This window comes from Octodon degus, unplaced genomic scaffold, assembly GCF_000260255.1.
Source record: "Octodon degus isolate 3935 unplaced genomic scaffold, OctDeg1.0 scaffold00049, whole genome shotgun sequence".
Classification (NCBI taxonomy): domain Eukaryota; kingdom Metazoa; phylum Chordata; class Mammalia; order Rodentia; family Octodontidae; genus Octodon; species Octodon degus.
This window is the reverse complement of record NW_004524625.1, coordinates 4,604,006-4,625,815: the sequence shown is the minus strand read 5'-3', so window position 1 is coordinate 4,625,815 and position 21,810 is coordinate 4,604,006. Positions and strand designations below refer to the sequence as shown.

The following is a 21,810-nucleotide window of genomic DNA, read 5'->3' as shown; positions in this document are numbered from 1 at the left end:
CCTCTCTCCTCTCCCCTCCCCTCCTCTCTCTCTCTTCCCCTTTCGTTCCCTTTAATGTGTAAAGGCTCACTGATGTCATAATGTAGGCACTGACCTATTAAATGCCATGATTATAGTGGTAGGGGTACCTGAGACCTGAGGAACTCAGGGTAATTACAATCACTAAAGAGTTGCCCAGAGGTGTGACCAGGAAGAAGTAGCTGGCAGGTAACTCAAGGAGTGTTTCAACAGCCCCAGAACTGGAGGTCACAGGAAGCAGAGAGCAGGCGCTGAGTGTGGGTCCTCTAGGGCTCAGAATGTGTCTTCTAAGTCTGAAAGGTAAACCAAACCAGGTTGGGAATGAGGAAAGGCTTAGGACATGGATAGGATGCCTGCGAATGCTTGAAGCCTGCTGGAAGCTAACCAAAACTTGAGAGCACGTTTGGGGTGTGATCTACCCTGCGAGCTGTGGTCAGGTGTGTGGATGGTGAGGTGTCAGTGTGTTCTGGACTCTTGTTCTTCAGAGGACACCACTGTTGCACCCCCTCCAGGGCTCCTGAGGTCTGAGGCATGACAATATGACTCTTCTTCCTTTTTTTTTTTTTTAAAGGTGTAATTGGAGCGGGATTAAATCTTAAATAAGTAGTGGAGTAAGCTATATTTATCAATATCTATCTTCATACATTTAAGTTTTTATAAATTTAGAAGCCTTTATAAGCATTACCATCACCAAGATACAGAATTATTTCTGTGTGAGGTGTTTTTTTTTTTTTTTGGTTTGTTTGTTTTTAATGTATTTAGTGCAGGGTCTGCAGGGTCTCACTCTGCAGTTCGGACTTACAGTGATCTTCCTGTTCTCAGCCTCCCAAGCGCTGGGATTACAGGCATGTGCCACCACACCCAGTCTCAGAATTATTTCTGTCACTCTAAAATCTTCTCTCCTTGCCCTCTAGAGTCAGTCTTCTTTCCCTACCTCAACCATAGGCAGCCCCTGATCCCCTTTTGTCACCATAGCTTAGATTTTTCTTTTCTAGACTTTCATATGAATGGAATTGTACAGTATTTACTCTTTTTGTAGATTCTTTCAGTAACTTTTGAGGTTTATCCAGTAGTTGCCTTTTTTGGTGAATATTATCCCATTGAATGGATATATCATAACTTATAACTGCATTCATTATTTCTGCATGGATTTTTTTTATTATTATTCTTTTGAGAGAAGATCCTCACTGTGCAGTTCAGGCTGGCCTTGAACTCACTGTGTATCCTAGGCTGGCCTTGAACTTGTAGTGATCCTTCTACCTCAGCCTCCAAGTCCTGCAGTTATAGGTATGCACCATTCCTGGCCTGTTTCTGCATGTTTTGTAGCAAATATAAATTTAAAAATTCATCATTTTAAGTAGTTCAGTTCAGTAACATTAATTACATTCACAATTTTGTGTATCCATACCATACATTAAAAAATGTGAGGGGTATACATTCATTTGAGAAGGTAACACTTGACGAGTGTTCTGTAAGTGCCAATTAGATTTGGATGGTATGTTGTGCTAAGTCCTGTTTCTTCTGTCTAGTTGTTCTATTCATTATTTAGAGGGGGCTTACTGAAGTCTCCAATTTTTTTTTTTTTTTTTTTTTTTTTTTTTTTGTGGAACCGGGGATTGAACTCAGGCCCTTGCACTTGCCAGGTAAGTGCTTATTCTACTGAGCCATCTCCCTGGCCCAAGTCTCCAACTATTATTGTTGATTTCCTTTCAGTCCTATTAGTTTATGCTTCATGTATTTTCATGGATCATCATTAGATGTGCTAGTATTTATAATTATTATTTCTTCTTGCTGTATTGAGCATGTTATTAATATAGAATGTCTTTCTTGTCTCATACTCTTGGGAGAGGGAAAAGGAGGGGAAGGGAATGAACGGAGGAATTAAGAATGATGTGTTGTATACATACACCAGCTCCACACAAGGAGAGCAAGCGCTATGCTGCAAACTTGGACTAATAAAAATTGTCTTAAATGAAGAATAAAAGAAGTACTGGGGATGTAATTCAGTGAGAAGGCCCCAGGTTCAATCTCGGACCACTGCCACAAGAAAAAGAATAAAATCCATTGATTAGATAATAAGAAAAAATCTATTTTGTCCGATGTTAGTGTAGCCTCTCCACTGCTGATGACTTTTTTCTTATCCTTTCACTTATGATCTGTTTCTGTCTTTGGTTCTAAAGTAAATTTCTTCAAAACAGTCTCTTGTTCTACTTAGTATTTTTCAAATAATGATGCAAAAGCGACACGCATTCTGTGGAGACTGTACTCCACGTTTTGACTTCCATTCTTGCCCTGCGCTACCAGTATGCAGGTGGTGCTCTCTGGTACTGGGGATCTGTGACTCTGTCAACTGTGCGGTCGCAGGGTAAACACCAGATATTTTGGCAGTGCACTGTGTTGCTAGCGGGTTGTTTGTTTGGTTGGTTGGTTGGTTTTGGTAGATAGCCAGTAAAATTATGTAAGATATGCAATACTGTACTTCTTTATAAAATGGACAAGATTAGATGGTAAAAGGGACACTAGGACCAAAACTTGGGGGCATGGGCAATAAGTTGCCTGTGCATAGCACAGCACAGTTCTGTTACTTCCAACTCAAGGCATTAAATCCTTACGAATTGCCTCAGTTACTTTTCTCTCATTGCTGGGACAAAATACCTGACACCCAGAATTAAAGAAGGAAAGGTTTAAAGTTCACAGATAGTAGAAGTTTCAGTCTGTACTCAGCTGGCTCCAAGGCAGAGTGGCACATGGCAGAGAGCAGCTAGCTGTTCATGGTGGCGGAAAACAGCAAAACAGCGAGAGTAAAAGCGCAGCCAAGGGGGCAACAGAGAGCACTTCTGTCCTTTTACGCTGCCTTCAGGCTGTCTGCCCCAGGCGGGGTGTAACACTCACACCCATAATCCCAGCACTGGATCTTGAATGATCACAAACTCTAGAAGTCCGCCCCATAACTGCATGAACCTTTGGGAGGACACCTGGACACAAACCATAATATGAATCAAGCATCCTCATCTCTAAAATGGAAAAAAAAAAAAAAAGTATATTGTATTGTTTAATAGAGTTACAAAGAAAATTAAATTGTTCAGATCTCTTTATGATCTGAACAATTGCAAGTGGCAGTGAGAGAGTGCTGTGGGAAGGGAGGCAACAGAAAATAGTGTCTATCTGTTGAGCACTTTGTCCTCCCAAGGCACTGGATGAAGCTGTTGGCATACTTTGCTTCATTTCTTCTGTACTGTAACCCCTGGACATGCATGGGCCTCACCCCACTTGGGCTAAGAAGGCAGGGCCCTCCCACCCTGCTCAGTCCCCTCTGCCCTGTGGATGAGGCCTCCGAAGCGGCAGTGCGTAAATCTGTCAGTTAAATGATGCCCAACCAACAGGGTAGTGCGGGTACCTCAGTACTACCTGTTCTCTCTAGTGGGTGCTGAAGAGCAAGGACCCTAAATGTAAGAGATGCAGGGGATATGGGCAGTCTGGATATCAGCAGATGCCCCTGACAGCCTTGACAGGCTTGTGTACTGTTTTGGAAAGATGATGTGTCTTACTGAGACCAGAGGATAAATATTCAGTTAAGACAGTCAGCGGGCTGGGCATGGTGGCACACGCCGGTAATCCCAGCACTGAGGAGACTGAGGCAGGAAGATTGCTTTGAGTTCTAGGCCAGCGTCCTGAACTACATGGCCATAGCCTTGTCTCAAAAAAAAAAAAAAAAAAACAACTCCACCAAACCAAAACCCAGTACACGGTGACTCTTGAATGCTGTTTTCTGTGCCCTCCTGCCACACAGCTCTGTGGAGTCCGCGGTTGGAGAAGCGATGAGTGACACTTCACTCCAACAAGTCAGAGACATGGACGCTGTGTTCAAGCCAAACAGCCTAGGGTAGTTTGTTTATTGTTATTGTGATACAGTGCCTCAGAAATAAAACCTTTCCTGGCTAAAGAGGCTCACCTGATTTAGCCCCTTTCAGAGATTTACACCTATGTGGCAGAAGCTAGTGTGTGAGCAAAGACTTCAAAAACTGACTGTTGTCCTCTGCTACCTTCTGTGAAGTTCTGCTTCAGAGAGCAGCAGACTTTTTTGTTTAGTAATGTATGTCCTGTTTGCTTTTTACTCTTCTCCAGCTGCCTTCTTCCCAGGGCCATTTCAAGATATTGTTTAGGGGTCAAAATATGCCACAGAAAAGGCATTGTCTGCTTATTTGACAAATACTGATTGTCTGTCTGGGCACCAGAGTAGCGTAATGAATAAAATGGATAGATGCGTCAGTCGTGAACTTTCTAATCTAAAGGGCATTGAACGGTCGCACCAGTACACAGTATATAACGTTTCTGTCTTAAACCTGCTGTGAGGGCCCGCGAGATAGCCAACTAAGCACATGCTTAGGCAAGTGCAGGGCTCAGGGTTCGATCTCCAGCACCACATGCTGCACCAGCCCCACCCCTGGGCGTGCTGAGCCTCCCACTGAGACCGGGCATGGTGGCGCGTACCTGTAAGTCCTAGTGCTGGGGAGGCTGAAAACAGGAGGATTGCTGTGAGTTTGAGCTGCATAGTGTGACCCTATACCAAATACATTTTTTTTAAAAAAGGTGCTCTGAACAGTAGCACATGGGCCATTGAAGTGTAGATGGGCAGGACTCCTAGGGGGGTGGAAGGCTGGGCTCAGATGGAGTTGGGAGGCGCTGGCTCCCCAGTGTCAAGAGGGAGGATCGGCCAGTCACACAGACACAGGTATCTGCAGTGCAGAAGAGAGCTGGGCTGAGAGCGAGCATTTGTGAATTGGATCCTGGTAGGTGGTTAATTGAAATGATGGGCTGAGGCAGGTAAGGAGAGAGAATGTAGAGTGAGAAAAGAAGCACGTCTAGGACTGAGTGTGGAGAAATGCACCAAAGAGGAGTGTGGCAGTGAAGGCAGAGATAGAAGGAATCCTGAGAGAAGGGTGCTGGGGAGGTCAAGAGGGCAGAGGGACTCAACGAGAACCACCCCATCATTGTCCTCCCTGTGTGGCTGACAGGAAGGCCTGCCCTGCTACCCTTTCTAGCTCCCTGACCTCACCCTTACCGCCTCCCGCCGCCTAACGGCTCTTGTCCTTTATGCACATCAGCGCCTCTCTTGACTCACAGTCCAGGTGCCTGGTGTTCCCTTTGCTCGTGTGTCCTTTTCAGCCCATCTCAGAATGGTGGCCGGCGCTGCAGCCCCCTTAGCAGGATTGCCATCAGATTCTGTCATACTTTGAATTTCATCATGCAGTTAAGATTCAATTTTCTTTGGTCATCAAATTCACTTCCAAGTATAATAATAAGAACATGTTAAAGAAAGTGAATTTTGCACAAGCACTTGGCAATAGTGGTAAGGGAGAATTGTTCAATTTTAGGGTGGACCTGCGTAGGCACACTGGCCCGGACAGTGGAATCGGCCAGGGCCACTGGTCTCCTCACGCTGTGGCACTGTGGCAGGGCCCTGCCTGCTGAAGAGGTGAGCAGCTCCTTCCTGTGTCGGATTAGAGAGCACTCGGGGCTGTCACAGTGCACATGGGAGGACACCTGCCCCTGCATGAGGCGGGCCGCTGGGTCGCAGGAACAGTCACGAAGCACCCTGCGCAGGTGTTGGCTGGCGCAGAGAGGTGCAGAGGGTGGCTCTGGGCGAGAGGCAGAGCTGCACAGCCTTTCACCTGGTCCTGTATTGTATTTTAGGAGTAGCCTTGTTGTCAGATTTCATTTCAGACCTTGGTTAGTTGATTTACTTAAGACTTGCTGCAAATGACTTTCCTGTCTGTTCTTCCTTCCATCTGTTGTATTGCTAAAGAGAGGAACAGGAGAAAGCTGAAGAGGAGGTTCCTGAGGTCAAGCCAGAGCTGTGTAGAAACAGTCAGTGGCAGACTATAGTATCGATAACCCCGCAGACCAAGGCAGTTACGGTATAGATGCACATTCCTGATTATGAGGAAAGCACTTGACAGAGATTGTTATAAGACTGTGTGAGAGTTCGTTTCAGTTCATTGAACTTGTACTGACCAGAAGTGCTACAGGGGAGGCCAGAGGGAAAGTTGCTGATCAGTGCTCCCAGACTAAAGAACAGCAAAACAGAAACTTAAAAGTTCAGCTCCAGAAAGAATAAATGGCCAAGCAGTTGGTGCCCCTGCTGTGGTGGCACGCGCTGGTGATCCCAGCACATGGGAGACTGAGGCAGAGGATCAAAAGTTAAACCCGCTGAGCAATTTAGTGAGACTGTCTCGAAGTAAGACAAAACTGGGCAGGGGTGAGGCTGCGTGGGAGAGTACTCCCAGTTCACTCCCCTGTGCGAAAAAGCCATCCCATACAGAGAAAAAGTAACTGGTGCCAAACCTTGTGTTTTATAATTCTCTTTATTTTGCATACAGCCACTTTTGTAGCCATTTTGATTGGTATGTGTTGGATGTTCTTTTGTTATCTTAAAAGTCAGCCCCACGTCCATGGACTTCCTTGCACAGCTCTCCTGTCTCCATGGTTTGGCACAGGAGTGATTTTTTTTTTTTTTGGTGCTGAGCATTTTTTTCTGCGGGTCTTCTCCCATAACTCTACCAGTGTTTTACCTGTTTTTTAGATTGTATTTTAGGAATGACCGTGTTGTAAGATTTTATTTTAAATGTTGGTTAGTTTAAGCCTCACTGCAAATGACTTACATGTCTGTGATTTCAGAAAAAAATAAAAGAGATCAGCATAAATTAAAATACAAGCCATTTCACGTGGGCTTAGAAACAAAATTATAAAAATACTAGCGATCGGTGCCAAGCTGTCCCATCCTCTGCCCTGCAAGAATTCGCAGATCAGAAAAGATAAATGGCTTACTAAAGTTACAAAATACAAGTAAAAATTTATCATTCTCACTGTTTTCTTGAAGACAGTATATTCTAGAGGGCCTTAAGTTTAGCATCATGTATTCATAAGGAAAGGAGAAGTCCAGACTACCCTGGTTATCTTCGAGAAGGAGTGCACCACTCACGTTTGCCTCTGCCCACAGGACTCGTGTATGTGCACTTCCTGCACGTGGTCCAGCGGTGAGCATCGCAGCGGAGCTGGACATGATCCAGCCTCTGTCCCCACAGCTCAGCAACTTTTGGGAAAGCTTGGGAACCTTCTTAACTTCAGTTTCTTATTCTGGAACAGAGAAGTGCTAATCCATCCTCAGTTATGAAGGAGTGAGCTTCAGCATTCTCAGATGTAATGGTTGGCCTGTGAGCATTAGTTCCTGTTGTATTTTGTTTTGATATTTGGAGACAGGGTCTCACTTTGTAGTTCAGGTGGGCCTCCTGCCTCAGCCTCCCTAGTGCTGCGATTTCAGGTGTCACCACCATGCCCAGCCTGGATCATGTGCTATTGTGGCCACTGTCACTGCTACTGCTCTAGTAGAACACTGGACCCTGGCATAGTGTTGTTAGTAATGGCTGGTGTAAGCAGTCGTTTTTCATTGATTTTTATAGATAATATAACAGGAAATATAAAACAGCAGTTTATCCAATTCAGTACTTTTTCTGTGTGTGGTGAACATTCAGTACACCATGCAGTATTGCAATCTGGACAGTAGTATGTGGGTACTTCTGAATTCCTTTTGCATTATTGAATTTGGAGGTCTTGTTAGAAACTGCCAATTTATTTGTTTATTTTCTTTTTTGTTTTAAGACAAGGTGTCATTCTTCTGGCTGGCCTTGCCCTCTTTATAAGGCCCAGGCTGGCCTCGAACTTGTGCCACTCTCCTGGCTTAGGCTCTGAGTGCTGGGATTGCAGATGTGCGGCACCTCGCTTGGTGCCACCATTGTATTTGTTCTGTGTGTGTGTGTGTGTGTGTGTGTGTGTGTGTGTGTGTGTGTGTGTGTGTTTTAGGGAAGGGTCTACAGGGTATTCAGCGTCTCACTACTAGATCGGACTTGTAGTGATCAGTCTGTTTACAGCCTCCCAAGAGCTGGGATTACAGGTGTGCGCCACCACGCCCAGTCTCAATTGCTGTTTCAGCATGCCTGGGAGGTGGGGGGCATGCCAGGCCTGGGATTGAACCCCGGCCCCTGTGCCTGCTTGCAGGGCTTCAGTCCGCTGAGCTGTTTGGCCACCCACCGCCATTGTGTTGGCAGCTTCTGCCCTAACACAGGCAGTGTGTCTCTTGAATAGCAGTCCTGTAAGCCTTCCTTGTAGTCTGGAGCCCTTGAAGTAGATTTCAGCTGTGCCACAGATGTGTTTATGCCCTGGGAAGCTTCCATAAGTGTCCTCTCAGGTTAGCTAGCATTTGTATGTACAGTTTCTTTGATGCTGTACCAGAAAGAAAAGGGTTTGTTTGGCTTGTTTTTGTTTTGAGACAGCATCGCACTGTATGATGCCGGATGGCCTTGAACTCAGTGCTTAGCGCAGCCTGGCTTCAGAGTCACTGCAGTGCTCCTGCCTCAGCCTCCTAAATGCCGAAGAAAAGTAGTTTCAAAGTGTAGCTACAGTGTTGCCACCCCACCTAGAAATGGTGCAGTCAGAGTGGACGCTGGTAGTCAGAGTGGACGCTGGGGTGGACGCTCAGGCTGTACGACTTTTTTTTTTCTAAACTCTTGAATTTATTGTTTGGGATAGAAGTACATTGTTTCCCCCACTTTAGGTGCCTATTTTAGTTACACTTGTTCAGTGCTGAGTAACTGCCTCAATAAGATGTATCAGAGTTTTTCTATATTTGTAACTGTGCTGTGAGGATGTTGTGCTTTTCCAGTTGACTGCTGACAGAGGAAGCCTGTCGTCATCATTAGCACTCATTCAGCATGAGCACCTGGCTCTGCTCGGCACTGGGGATGCAGACGGGAGGAAGCGCGGCTCCTGTTCTAGAAGACTGCATAGGTTATTGGGCCGGAAGATAGCTAGGGGCACGGTTACACCTCAAAGTGACGCGTCTCGTGTTCGTATGTAACAGACATGCACTCAAGGTGGTACTGTAAAGCAGAGAAAGAACCAATGCACCTGAAGGCGTGCTGACAGGTTGTCAGACAGGAAATGGCATTCGAACTGAGTTTGGGAGGTTGGGCGGGAACTTGCTGTTTGGCAAGGAGCAGGGACGGGGCATGCAGGACGGGAACAGCCTGAGCAGGGCCCAGAAGCCACGGGCATGCGAGGCGAGGAAGACGTCTTCACAGTGGCTGCAGACAAGACCACATGAGAGAAAATGGAACTGAGATGAGTTCTAGGTTTATCCGTTTGGCAGTGATGAATCATTGAAAATTTTAAAATTAGGTTGACATGATCAGATTTGAATTTGAAAACTTGTAGTAGCTTGGGGCCAGAGAAGACAAATGGCAGACACCGGTCTGTATTTGCTGTAGCTTCCAAGCAGAAGACAAGGATTTTGTGCCGGCAGCAGCTGGTAAGGTAAGGGACGCATCACTAGATTTAAGAGTGCTTCCCGATGTGCGAACAGTGACCTTTTGGTACTAATATCCCATCACGCATGGGTTTGTGGTGCCTGGCGTAGGTGCCTGAGTGGACGACAAAACTATTAACAACAATGAGGGAAATATAAAAAGAAGAGCAGTATTGTTTCAATAAGGGGTTGGGGTAAAGCTTTTCATGGTAAGTTAGATGGAGACTTTTCAGGAATAGTCTAGTAAGCAAGCTTGGATATGAATCTTGGGAGAAGAGTAACTATAGTAATTTTTTTTAGTTCTGAGTGTTTATTTTTCCATAAAAAAAAAAACTGACTGTGGTCCTAGGAAGGTAGCTGTAGAAACAGGATACATTCTCAGGCTTCTCACCAACTGGCCTTTTGAAAAAGAAAAGCAAATTCTTGGTTTCTGTTTCTTTTTTTTTTTTTTTTTTTTTTTTGGCGGAACTTGGGATTGAACTCAGGCAGCATTTATTCCACTGAGCCATCTCCCCGGGCCCCCAAATTCTTGGTTTCTACTATAATTATTTCCCTGTACCATTTACCATAGTATCTTTAAAAAACAAAACTTGTATATTAAAAGTTCATCTATTTTCTGCTGTGCTTGCTAGAGTCTGAGTGATTTGGCAGACAAAGAGTGGTTAAAGGGACAGTTAAGAGTCCAAGACAGCTTTCTTCCTTTCTTATTGCCCCCATGCCTTACCAGGCCGGCCCTTAAGGCAGCCTGAGCCAGCCCCTTGCCAAAAAAAATCCTTCGTTCTTGTTGCAAGAGCAAAATTTAAGACTAAGTCTATTCTGTCGTACTTGTTTCATGTATGTTTGATCTAATCTTAATCACTGCCCTACTTAAGTGTGAGGGAGACGAAAACTGTTAAAGAATGAAGTTATAGGGGCCGGGGAGATAGCTGGGTGGCGTAAGCGCCTACCTGGCACGTGCAAGGTCCTGAGTTGAGTCTCTGGTACTAAAAAAAAACCAATGAGGATATGTTGTCTACTACTTTGTAGAAATGCAAAAAAGCAGTCCAGGTTTCACTGCTGCCTGCCTAAGTCTGGATTTCCGGCTATGGTCCTTTATGAAACTCAGAGGATACTCAGATTTCAGGCATCACCTGACAGACATAGGTAGTTGTGCAGGCCTCGGATAGGATTGTAATGATCTAAATTACTGTACATGGCTGACATTCTTGGTTTTTATATTTTTTAAAATAAATGAGCACACCTTACCCACATGAAGTTCTAGTTTTTGCTGCTTCTGGGTGGCTTCTCCGGGTGATTTTTTGGCTGGTGGCACATTTCCTTTCCTTCCTTGATTGCTCTGGGCTACAGTTGCCTGCTGCTTAAGGCAGGTGCAGTAGAGTGCACTGGGAAGTGGCTATATTGCTATATTTAGAAAGCCATAGGGTTTCGAAAGCAGTTGTACATTCTTTTGGATAAAGTGGTTTCTATAAATGTAACACTTTTAATGAAACTATTATTATCACCCATTAGGGGAACAGCAGCTAACATTATGGGTCTGTGGACGTGACACAGTCCCAGAACTTCGTAACTTACGGGCACACTCTGGTAGAGAAAGCGGTGACCGACTTGCTTAGCATGTGCAGAGCCCTGGAGTCCACCCCTTGTACCATAAAAAGAGAGCACCAAGTTTTTAAATACTTAAAATTAATCATGTGAATCCTATTTTGAGACTCTTGCTCTTCAATTACAGAGCGTTTACTCGGGTGTTTACCTTTGGCCCAACATTCCGAGCTGAGAATTCTCAAAGCCGGAGACACCTGGCAGAGTTTTATATGGTAGAAGCAGAGATTTCTTTTATTGAAAACCTTCAAGATCTCATGCAGGTGAGTACACAGTATTAAAGTTTCATTTATCTGTGACATTAAAGTGCTTCTGCACATATTGCTACCCCAGGCATTGTGCATTACAAGTACTCTTAGGATGAAGGTGGATAATGATTTAACTTAATAACTATGTACTGAGTGCCTTCTGTGTAATAGTTGAGCGTATGAGTCAGATTTAAATTTAATCCAAGCTCTGCGGTGAGCTTTGCTTTACAGTTGCTTAACTTTCATGATCTTGTCTTACTGTACTGCAAAAGGAGAATAGTTGAACTTAGTGGGAGTGAATGAAATAATGTATATTAAAACCCCAGCAAGCTTAGTAATTACTAACCCTTAATTTTATTTAGGTAAATAAAACACCATATAAGTTTCTATAATACTTATATAAACATCAATAAAGCTGTTTTAGAAAGTATCCCCAGGAGATGTTGCAGTTTATTTAGGGAATAACATATAGAGCTAGAGAGATAGCAATCAGATCATTAAATAGCAGCTATTTAAAGACCATATGAAAGACTTTAAGATTTTATTTAAAAACTTTTTTTCCCAAAAGATATAAAAGAAAAAGTTTTAAGTTGGAAGAGACATTGTCAGAGTTACATAGATTTTTGTGATATAAACTCTTTTTTTAAAAAAATATTTTGTGTGGTTTAGCCAGTTGTGTCCTAATATGGTTTAAGTTTTTATTTTATTTTAAGTACATAATGATTAAATTCATCGTGGGGAGCTGGTACATGTACTTCAAACATCTTAATTCCATTTTTTATCCCTTCTCCTCCCCCATGCCCTAATTCCCTGTTATTCCCCTTCCCTTTTGCAAAAGCTCTATTTGCCCTTTTCCTATTATCTCTCTTATTTTGCCTTTTCTATTTATTAATATTCTGGGTTTCTCCTATAAAGAGAAGCTCAATATTCAACCTGTATGTCTGATTTAATTCACTTAATTTTCTGGTCTCAACATGCATCCATTTTTTTACAAATGACTCAGATTTATCCTTTATGTCTGTGTAATATGTATTTCATTGTATATAAATTCCACACTTTTTTTTTCATTTTTGGGGTCTACTTTTTTTGAGTTCTTTTTATATTTTAGTTTTTAGTCCTCTGTTCCAGGAGTAGCTGGCAAAAATTTTTCCTATTCTCTGGGTTGTTTCTGCACACTGTTGGTTTTTTCCTTTGCTGTGCAGAAACTGTGTGTAAATTGATATAATTCCTTCTTTTTTTTTAATGTTATTTCTTATGCAATTGGGGTTCTATTCAAAAGGCCCTTGCCTGTGCCTCTGTTGAGTTTTACCTATTTTATCTTGCAGCAGGTTGTTTTGGTTTTAACATTTATATCACTTGTCCATTTTGATGTTAATTTAGTATATGGAAAGAGATGGATCTACGGATCTAGATTCAACCTTCTGCATGTAGATAGCCGACTTTCCCAGCACCCTTTGTTGAACAGGCGATCCTTCCTCTAGCGTATGTTATGTTTTTGACCCCTGTGCCAAAAATCGAATGGGTGAATAGGCCTGTGGTTGTTTCTCAATCCTCTGCTTTGTTCTGCTGATCTACATGTATGTTTGGTTTTTTTTCCAGTACCATGCTGGGTTTTTTGTTTGTTTTGACTTTTTTTTTAACCACTGTAGTTTTGAAACATAACTTGAAATCTGGGATTATAGTAACTCCTCCTTTGCTCTTATTCCCTAGAATTGCCTTTGCTATTCTGAGTCTCTTCTGGTTCCAGATGAATTTTGGGATTCTTTTCTCTAGTTCTCTGAGGAATGCTGTTTGGATCTTGATTAGATTTGAATGAAATCTGTGTATCTGTTTTGGAATTAATACAATTTGACAATATGGTTCTCTGCCCAAGAATAAGGGTAACTTTCCAGTTTCTGAAGTCTTTGATCTCTTTTTTCAGTGCACTATAGTTTTCATTAGAGAAGTCTTTAACTTCCTACGCTAAGTCCTAAGTATTTGATTTTTCTTGCCACTATTGTGCATTTTATTTTATTTTTTGTCAGTGGGCTTATTTTTGGTGTATAGGAAGGCGGCTGATTTTATGATGTACTGCTACTCAGCTAAATTTGTTAGTTCTTGGAGTCTTTTGGTAAAATTTTTTAGGTGGCATACATAGATGTAAAAAATTATATCATTTATAAATAAGAATAGTTTGACTTCTGCTTTTCTTATGTATTTCTCAAGAGAAATAAATAAAAGATACATGTAGGAAAGGAAGAAGCCAAACTAGTTATACACATATGGCAAGTTTTGAATACTATATTGAATAGTATTAATGATAGTGGCAATCTTTGCCTTGTTCCTGATTTTAGAGAAAAACTTTGTTTTTCCCCATTTAATATGAATTGGCAGTAGATTTGTCATAAATTCCTTCCATCACATTTAGATGAGGTCCTCATATACCTGTTTTCTTTGGGTATCTTTTTTTATCATGAGTGGATGGACTTGGGCTTTGTTAAAGATGTTCCGGGTCTGTTGAGATGACCATGCAGTCTTGTCCTGCTTCTGCATGCGCGAGGCTTCGCACTGAATGGCACGGGTGTGCTGAGCCATCCTGCATCCCTGGCATGCAGCCGGCTGGGCATGGTATGTTAACCTTTCTGCTGATCCGTTGCATTCTGTTTGCCTGTATTTGTGGAGGATTTTTGTATCAGTATCCATTAAAGAGATTAGCCTATCATATTCTTCTTTAATTGAGGCCTTGCTGGTTTTGGAATCAAGGTAATGCTAGCTTCCAGGAATAACCATGGGAGTGCTCTTTCCCCTTTAGTTTCATCAGAGAGTTTAAGAAGTATTGATGTTAGATCTTCCCTAATGTTCTTGTAGAATTCAGCAGTGAATCCCCTGGGTCCTGAACTTTTTGTAATTGGTAGGTTTTTCTTTTTTTTACTAATCAAAATAATAATTTTTTTTATTTTAAAGAGAAAGAAAAAATAGAAATGAGTGCGGGCCAAATAGCTCAGCAGATTAAAGCACCTGCAAGTAGGCGCAGGGGCCAGGGATTTGATCCCCAGGCCTGCCGTGCCGTGCCGTCCCCACACTCGGGGCACGCTGAGATGGCATTTGAGACTGGGTGTATGGTGGTGCATGCCCGTAATCCCAGCTCTTGGGAGGCTGTAAATAGGAGAATCACTATGAGTCCGATTAATAATGAGACCCTGAACATGCTTATAGACCCTTCCCTAAAATACAGGAGAAAAAGAAAAAAGAAAAAGTAGAGATGATACAGAATTTCAAATCAAGATAATAGAAAATTAATAATAGTTATTATATTGCATATTATCTTTAAAATAGTTGCTCAGCTGGTAGCTTTTTCTACTTACTGCTTCATTTTCATTGCCTGTCATTGGATTTTTCAGAGTTTTTGTATCTTGTTTATTCAGTTTCGGTTATTCATGTGTCTAGCAATCTGCCCATTTCTTCCACATTCTATTTATTGGAGTCCAAATTTTTGAAGTATTTATTGACAATCTTTTGGGTTTTGGTGATGTTCATTGTGATTTCACCTTTTTCATTTCTAATTGCATTGATTTGGGGTCCTCCCCCACTTTTTTTTTTTTTTTTTTTTTTTTTTTTTTTTTTTTTTTGAAGCAGAGTCTCGCTATGTAGTTCAGGCAGGCACTGAACTCACTAATCTCCATTTCATTAATTTCTGCTGTGATCCTTCAGTTTCCTTCCTTGTATTGCTTTGAATTTGGATTGTTCTTGTTTTCCAGAACCTGGAGTTGCACCACTAGGGCATGTGGGCTCGTTCTGTTTTTCTGAGGTAGGCATTCACATTGTAAACTTCCCTTTTAGAACTGCATTCACCATGTCCCATAGGTATGTGATACCACCATATGGTTTGATTATATAAGCAGTCTCATTTCTTCTGTGACACATTGATTGTTCAGGAATACATGTCCATGTTTGCATAAGGACTGTGGTTTCTGTTACCATTAATTTCTAGTTTGATTGCGCTGTGATAGGATAATGTACACAGGATAATTTTAGTTCTATATTTATTTAAACATTCTTTACCAGCTAGTATGTGGGCTAGTTTGTGGAAAGTCCCATGTGTTACTAAGAGGAATATATTCTTGTTGGGTGAAATAGTAGATATCTATTAAATCCATTTATTTGAAGGGTTTTTTGTTTTTGTCTAGTTGATCTATTTGTAATAGAGATCCTAAGATCCTCTACTACGTGTGTAGATACTCACCTGATCTGTTATTGCTGGTGCATTTTCTTTTTCTAGGCTACCCTTGAGAATGTTTCAGAGTACTAGGCTAGTGGTTATGAATTCATTAAGGTGCTCTTGGTCATGGAAAGGTTTCATTTCTCCATCAGTTTCGAAAGATAGGGTGTGTTCAGAGTGGAAGGTATTTTCTTTTAGGGCTGAAATACTGCGCTCCAAGCTCTTCTGACCTGTAGGGTTTATACTGAGAAGTCTGCTGTAATTTTGATGAGTTATATCTTTAAGGTGATTTGTTCCTTTGAGGATTCTGAACTTGCCTGGAGTTTTGACTGTGCTGCGTCATGGCGTTCTTTCCTAATCGTAGCTATTTGGGGTTCTGTTTGCCTCCCCTGTTAAGTTTTTGCCTCACTGTGTTAAGCTGTTTTCCTACACTAGGAGAGTTTTCTGCTATTACTTTTGTTAACAGATTTTTATGCCATTTAAACTGGCTTCTAGTTTTTCACTAGTTCTCATTAACCTTAGACTAGTGTTTGTGTCCTTAGCAGTTCTTGCCTCCGTTTTTCATGTTCTCTCGGTGCTTTTGATACAGCTCTCGTCTTTGGTCACCTGCATCGCCTTGTCTTCTGCTTGTGACACTCAGTCCTCACCGTGGTTACTTTTGCTGCCCACATTTTCAGTGTAATTTTTTCTCTCTTAGAATTCTGTGTCCTACCTCTTCATGGACTCTAATTCTTTGCTAACGTGGTCATTGGTGTTTTGTATTGTTTTATTTAATTCAGCCAGTGTTATATTAGTATCTTTTATAAACTCACAGATCATTTTGTTTAGTAAGTCCATTATCTGCTGTTATATCCTCTTGGAGCTTGCCAGGCATCTTACTGATCTCTTTTTGTCTTTGAGTCTTATTTTCTATCATTCTTCATATCTGTCTGACTGCTGATGTCCTGAGCATCGTTGCCTCATGGCTCAGCTTTGACGGGAACTTTTGGAGGCATAGTGTTACCTTAACTGTTGCATGTTACTATTGACATTTTTTGAGGATTTTTTTTTCCTATGAGTGTACATGTGTGTACTGAGGGTTGCAATTTGATTCTGGTAGAAAGATTTTATTTCTAAAATGGAGATTTTTTTTTTTTTTTCCAGAACCGGGGATTGAACTTAGGCCCTTGCGCTTGCCAGGGAAGTGCTTATTCCACTGAGCTATCTCCCTAGCCCTAAAGTGGAGGTTCTTTAGCTTCTACTTGCCAGTGATGTGCTATGGGCATGGCATGGCCGTGTGCCTTGCCTCTGTCCCAGATTCCAGCCCCCTCCATTGGCCCAGCACTCAGTTCTCCAGAAATGATCCACGATACTGTTAATGACACAAAGACAAACCAAATACGGTCGTACAGTAGACACCAACGAATATCAGCAACTCTGCCACCCTGTCCATAGCAGTGAAGTCAGTAATAGTAACAAAGTCAAAGGAAACTGGCCATATACAGACCGTAGAGCCAACAAAAGCTGCCATCTCACCACCTTTAACAGTGGAAAAGAGATCTATAATTAATACAGAAAGACAAACCACATATTGACATATAATAAATATCTACTAAATGCAACACCTATTTTACTGTTAACAGTAGAAAAGAATTCAACAATAAGAGCATAGAGTCAGTTAAATATCTAAAGATTAATAAGGCTTAGTAGTAATTCTAATAAAGATGGAGGAGGTGGGAAGGAAGATTTTTTAAAAATCTGAAAAATAAAAGCAAGATGAGGTGAGAGAAGATAAAGGATCTTATTACACAGTAAAAAAAAATCATAGAATTAGATAAAAAGTAATAGAAGAGTTTTTTAAAAAAATGCAGAGAGCAAAATAAAGAAAAAGCCCAAACCATAAAAGAACAAGAAAAAGAGAACTGACTCCAAAAACGCTACCGTGGTTCTGAGTGCGCAGTCTCGCCGGTCTGCAGCATTGCGGTCAGCCGGACCGGCAGGCAGGCACTGAGGCAGCGCTGAGCTCTGCTTTGTTTCCTCTTCACATTTTGTGTGTGGAGACTGAGTCCTGTCCTGCGTTCCCTGCTAGGCATGGTCAGTCTGTGGCCTCTGCCTGTGCCTGTGTTCATTCCTTTGTCCCCCATTTCCATGTGCCCAAGTTACTGCTTTCTTGCCTGAGCTTTTACAGTGTGTGGGCTTGTGGGGGCCCCTGCTCCCAAAGCTCGCGTGTCCACACAGCCCGGGCCTGAGGCCCATGCCTGACCACACCAGCAGGTGAGGACGTCACACAGACCACGGAGCTCTATACTGAATGTAGGAAATGGGATGGAGAGTCAAGAGATCTGCTGGACTTAATGCCAACTCCAGAAACACACGACGGGCCTGGTGTCTCAGCTCGGAGAGCAGGGCCCATGTGACCTTCCCAGGCTGAATGTAGACTCTCAGGGGTTTGTCTATGCTGTGCCCTCTCCAGGACTATCTTTTCTTGCCACCACCCATCCAGTCACTGTGGTAGAGTGACCCAAGAAACCCTGAAGTGTAGTTCTGTTGACCCCTTAACAAAATAAAACAACCCCTTTCTCAAAACAGCTCCCAATTAAATCATCTCTAGAGATGGCAGGTGCTGTACAGGATTTCTCCCCCAACCCTAGCTTACCATGCAAGGGGAGTTATTTTCAGAGCAAAAGCAACGTGCTGTTTTCAGTTGGCAGCAACCCCGGACTACGTTTGGGCCCAGGCTGCCAGCCCAGCCTGTTGTCCCCGGAGCCGTTGACCCTCTCCAGGCTCACCCTGTTAGCAGACACAGACCCCACATTCCGCGCTCGCTTTCCAGACAGCTTTGTCCTTCTCTCTGCGTAGTGCTCCATTTGTCCAGCTCCTTCCTGTCAGCTTTCTCCAAATTCATGGGGATCTACTTCTTTTATCTTAAGCAAGCTGTGGTTTTCCAGGTGTCTCAATTACAGGGCCTGAAGAGGCTGCATTTTGCTGCTTGTCTTTACTCTCCCGTGTTTAATCTCAGTCATATTTTAGAACCATCTTTCTAGCAGTAATATGAAGAATGATCTTGAAGCGGATAAAAATAGGACGGGAGAGGCCTCCTTAGGAGGCTATGGATGGAATCCAGGTAGGACATGTAAGCCCTCAGGTTTGGTACACCAGGCTTTGATTTTTAATCACTATGGTTTGCTTGCTATATGATCTTAGATAAAGAGTTTCATTTCTCTGGGCCTCGATTTCCTCATTAATAAAATGGAAATATTCTCTATTCGGAAGGCAGTTGAAAAGTGTTGGCAGATAAGATACGTGTAAGGCATTTGGTGTTGTTCACTGTACTTAGGGAATTGACAAGCAGCCGACAGCAGCCTTAGCTTCCTGTGTGAGGAACTTTGGAGCTCGAATGATTCTTCACTGTTGTCCCATACAAACACGAGAGTATATTTTTTTTATCACCCCCTCCCAATCTAGCAGTTGATGGATAGGGCTAGTCCCTGAAAGGGACAATTCCTACAGAAGGACTGCAGTCTACACCCTTAGCCTTTGGCATTCCAGCTACCCAGCTAGGGCCTGTGCCCTTCAATGGGGCTGTGCCGCACACGGTGGTGCCCATTTACACACTCACTTGACACCTTACACTAATTACCCCAGTCAGCATTACCCAGGGGGTAGCTTGCTTTGTCTGCCAGGGAGGATGGGGGGGAGTGTAATTGCTGTGGGCACACATAGGCAAAGCAGGGTGCTGTTTAGGGCCCTATAAATCACAGCTTTGCCTCTCCTCAGGAGAATGATCCAACCCCAGACATCAGTAGCTCCAGTGGCAGGTATGGAGCTCAAGCTTGCCCAGGTGTCACTGTGCGTTCCTCAAGCCCCTGGAGCCCACACGCATCATTCTTCATGCAGGCATTGGGCCACACGTCTTACCTACTTTGTCTCCGCTCTGTCACCACACTTCTCTGTCAGTCCAAAATGGCATAAATTATTTTAGAATTTATAAAAAGATCTAAAATATTTACTGGGTATTTTACCGTATGACAAAATTACAAAATGCCTTTCATGACGTCATTGATGTTAGTAAGGGCCTTGAAGAGTAGATGCCACAAGCTGCACATCTTCCGTGGGTGGGAGCAGAGTCCGTCACTGGCCTTCCTGTCATGCACATGGTCAAGTCTGCAGGTTCCTTTATTCTGTTGCATTGGTGGAACCTTTCACATCTAATGTTAACATTTGAAATGAGTCATTTCTGCATTCTGTTCTCGGCTTTTCTCCTATCTTTTTCTTTGTGGATATTTTAGATACCTTGACTGATGGCGTTTTAGCCTAATTCTTAAAGCATTGGTGATTAATCTCTGGGAATGATGTGAACCAGAACAGTACAGAGTCATTCAGAGAATTTTTCTGCGTGACCTTTGCTGTTGCAGATATATTCCAAAAGAAGTTTAGAACTCATGAGCAAGGTCATGTGACCCCAGAGAGATAAGCAGTTACTTGTCTAGTGGCTTTCTGTGGACTAGGAATGGAGAAGGAAGCGACTTCAGTGACATTGCCTGAGTTGCATAATGTCTTCCTGGAACCTGAGTGGTTCATGTTTAAATTTAAATTTGCAGGCATAAAAACTTTTCAGTTTTCAGGAATTTCTATATCACTGTAATTAAGACTGTAATCAAAATACAGCATAATTTGGTCATCCCAAAACAACTGCCACACAGTATTTTCATTCCTCCCATTGGCAACTACTGGTCTGTTCTCTGTATAACTAACCTCTTGCTTTCCAGCAGGTCCTATCAATGGAATAATAGCATGTGTGAATTTTATTGTCTGCCACATAGCATATGTATATAAGATTCATCCGGGCTGCTTATTAATTGCTTTTTTCTGCTGGGCAGTGTTGGTGATATAGAGCCACCTCAATTCATTTTTCCATTGACCAGTTCAAGGATATCTGATTTACTTCTAGCTTTTGAAAATCATGAACAGAATCCTAAACATTTTTGTGTTTGTTTTTTATGAACATAGTTTTCCTTTTTCTTAAGTTCCTAGGAAGGGGACCATCGATGTTTGACATTTCATTTTTGTAGAAAACCAGTCTGTTTTCCAAAGTGACTATTGTTTTTGTATTCCCATCAGCAGTTACAGAAGTTTTAACTTTTTCTTCTTCCTCACCATTACTTACTATTGCCAGGAGTGTGTGTGTGTGTCTTATGCTTTTATTTTGCATTTCCCTAAAGCCTATTAACATTGAGCAGGGATGGCCAGGTAGCTCAGCGGACTAAATTGCCTGCTTAGGCAGGCACAGGGACCAGGGCTCGATCCCTGGCATGCTATCCTGGTCCCACCCCCTGGGCACGCTGAGACTGCGATTGAGACTGGGTGTGGTGGTGTGCACCTATAATCCCAGCACTTGGGAAGCTGAAAACAGGAGGATCACTGTGAGTCAGATCTGGGTAGTGAGACCCTGTAGACCCTGTACTAAATACATTAAATGATAATAATGATAACGCTGAGTATCTTTTGTGTACTTCTAGTTCATCAATTTATAGTTCTTGATGAAGTGTTTATTGAGATATATTTGTTGGATTTTTTAATGTTGTTCAGTTTGAAAAATTTATTTATTTTAAGTGAAAGCCTTTTTCAAACATGTGGACTTGTGACTATTTCTCGCAGTTGGTGTCTTGTATTTTCATACTCTTAACAGAGTCACACAGAGAAAAGGGATTTAATTTTATGAACATTATTTAACTATTTTCCCTTCTATGAATCTTTGTCAAGGTCACAACAATATTCTCCTAGCTTTTTTCTGAAAGTTTTACTCCTTTAAGTTTTACTTTTAGGTGTGTGACCTATTTTAAATTAATGCGTGTCGCATCTCCTTACTATCTGTTTGCCACCTGTACATCCCCTTAAATTACAGTCTGTTCGGATCTTTTTCTCATCTTTTGTCCATTTGCTTTATGGGTTGTTTATGTTTCCACCGTTGATCTGAGAGTTCTTTGTATATTTTAAGCAGTAGTTCTTTGCTGGGCGTTCCTAAGTATGTTTTCCTAGTAAGTAGCTCTCCTTTTCACTATCTCAATATTCTGAGACCAGGCTTCATCTTCACTTTTCAGCAGGCAGAGCATTACATGAGCAGGCGTGAGTGTCTTTGCGCGCATCCTGTTTGTGGCCTGGGGAGCGAGTCTTTAGCCGGCTGGGGCACCTTTGCAGTCACTGTTACCTTGCATGTTTTTTCTGTGATGGCCTCCATCTTTTCTTCTGGCACTCTAATGACACCTGCGGAAGGCCTTTCCATACTGCCCTGTAATCCTCTGAGGCTCTGTTCATTTTGCCCTGAGTGCCCCTTTCCCTGCTTGTTCCCCACCTTCTCTTCCTGTCTTTTTCCTTTGGTATAGACTGGATCATTTCAACTAATCTGT

General features: G+C 42.5%; 1 protein-coding gene across 3 annotated transcripts in view; it reads left to right on the top strand.

Moving 5' to 3' along the window:
• The window catches only part of Nars2 (asparaginyl-tRNA synthetase 2, mitochondrial), a 127,195-nt gene that overhangs the window by 72,217 nt on the left and 33,168 nt on the right, over positions 1-21,810 (top strand). For all 3 annotated transcript variants that reach the window (XM_023716734.1, XM_004632540.2, XM_023716736.1), the window contains one exon: positions 11,109-11,241. In XM_023716734.1, the coding sequence (XP_023572502.1) occupies positions 11,109-11,241 (133 nt within the window). The remainder of the gene's footprint in view (positions 1-11,108; positions 11,242-21,810) is intronic.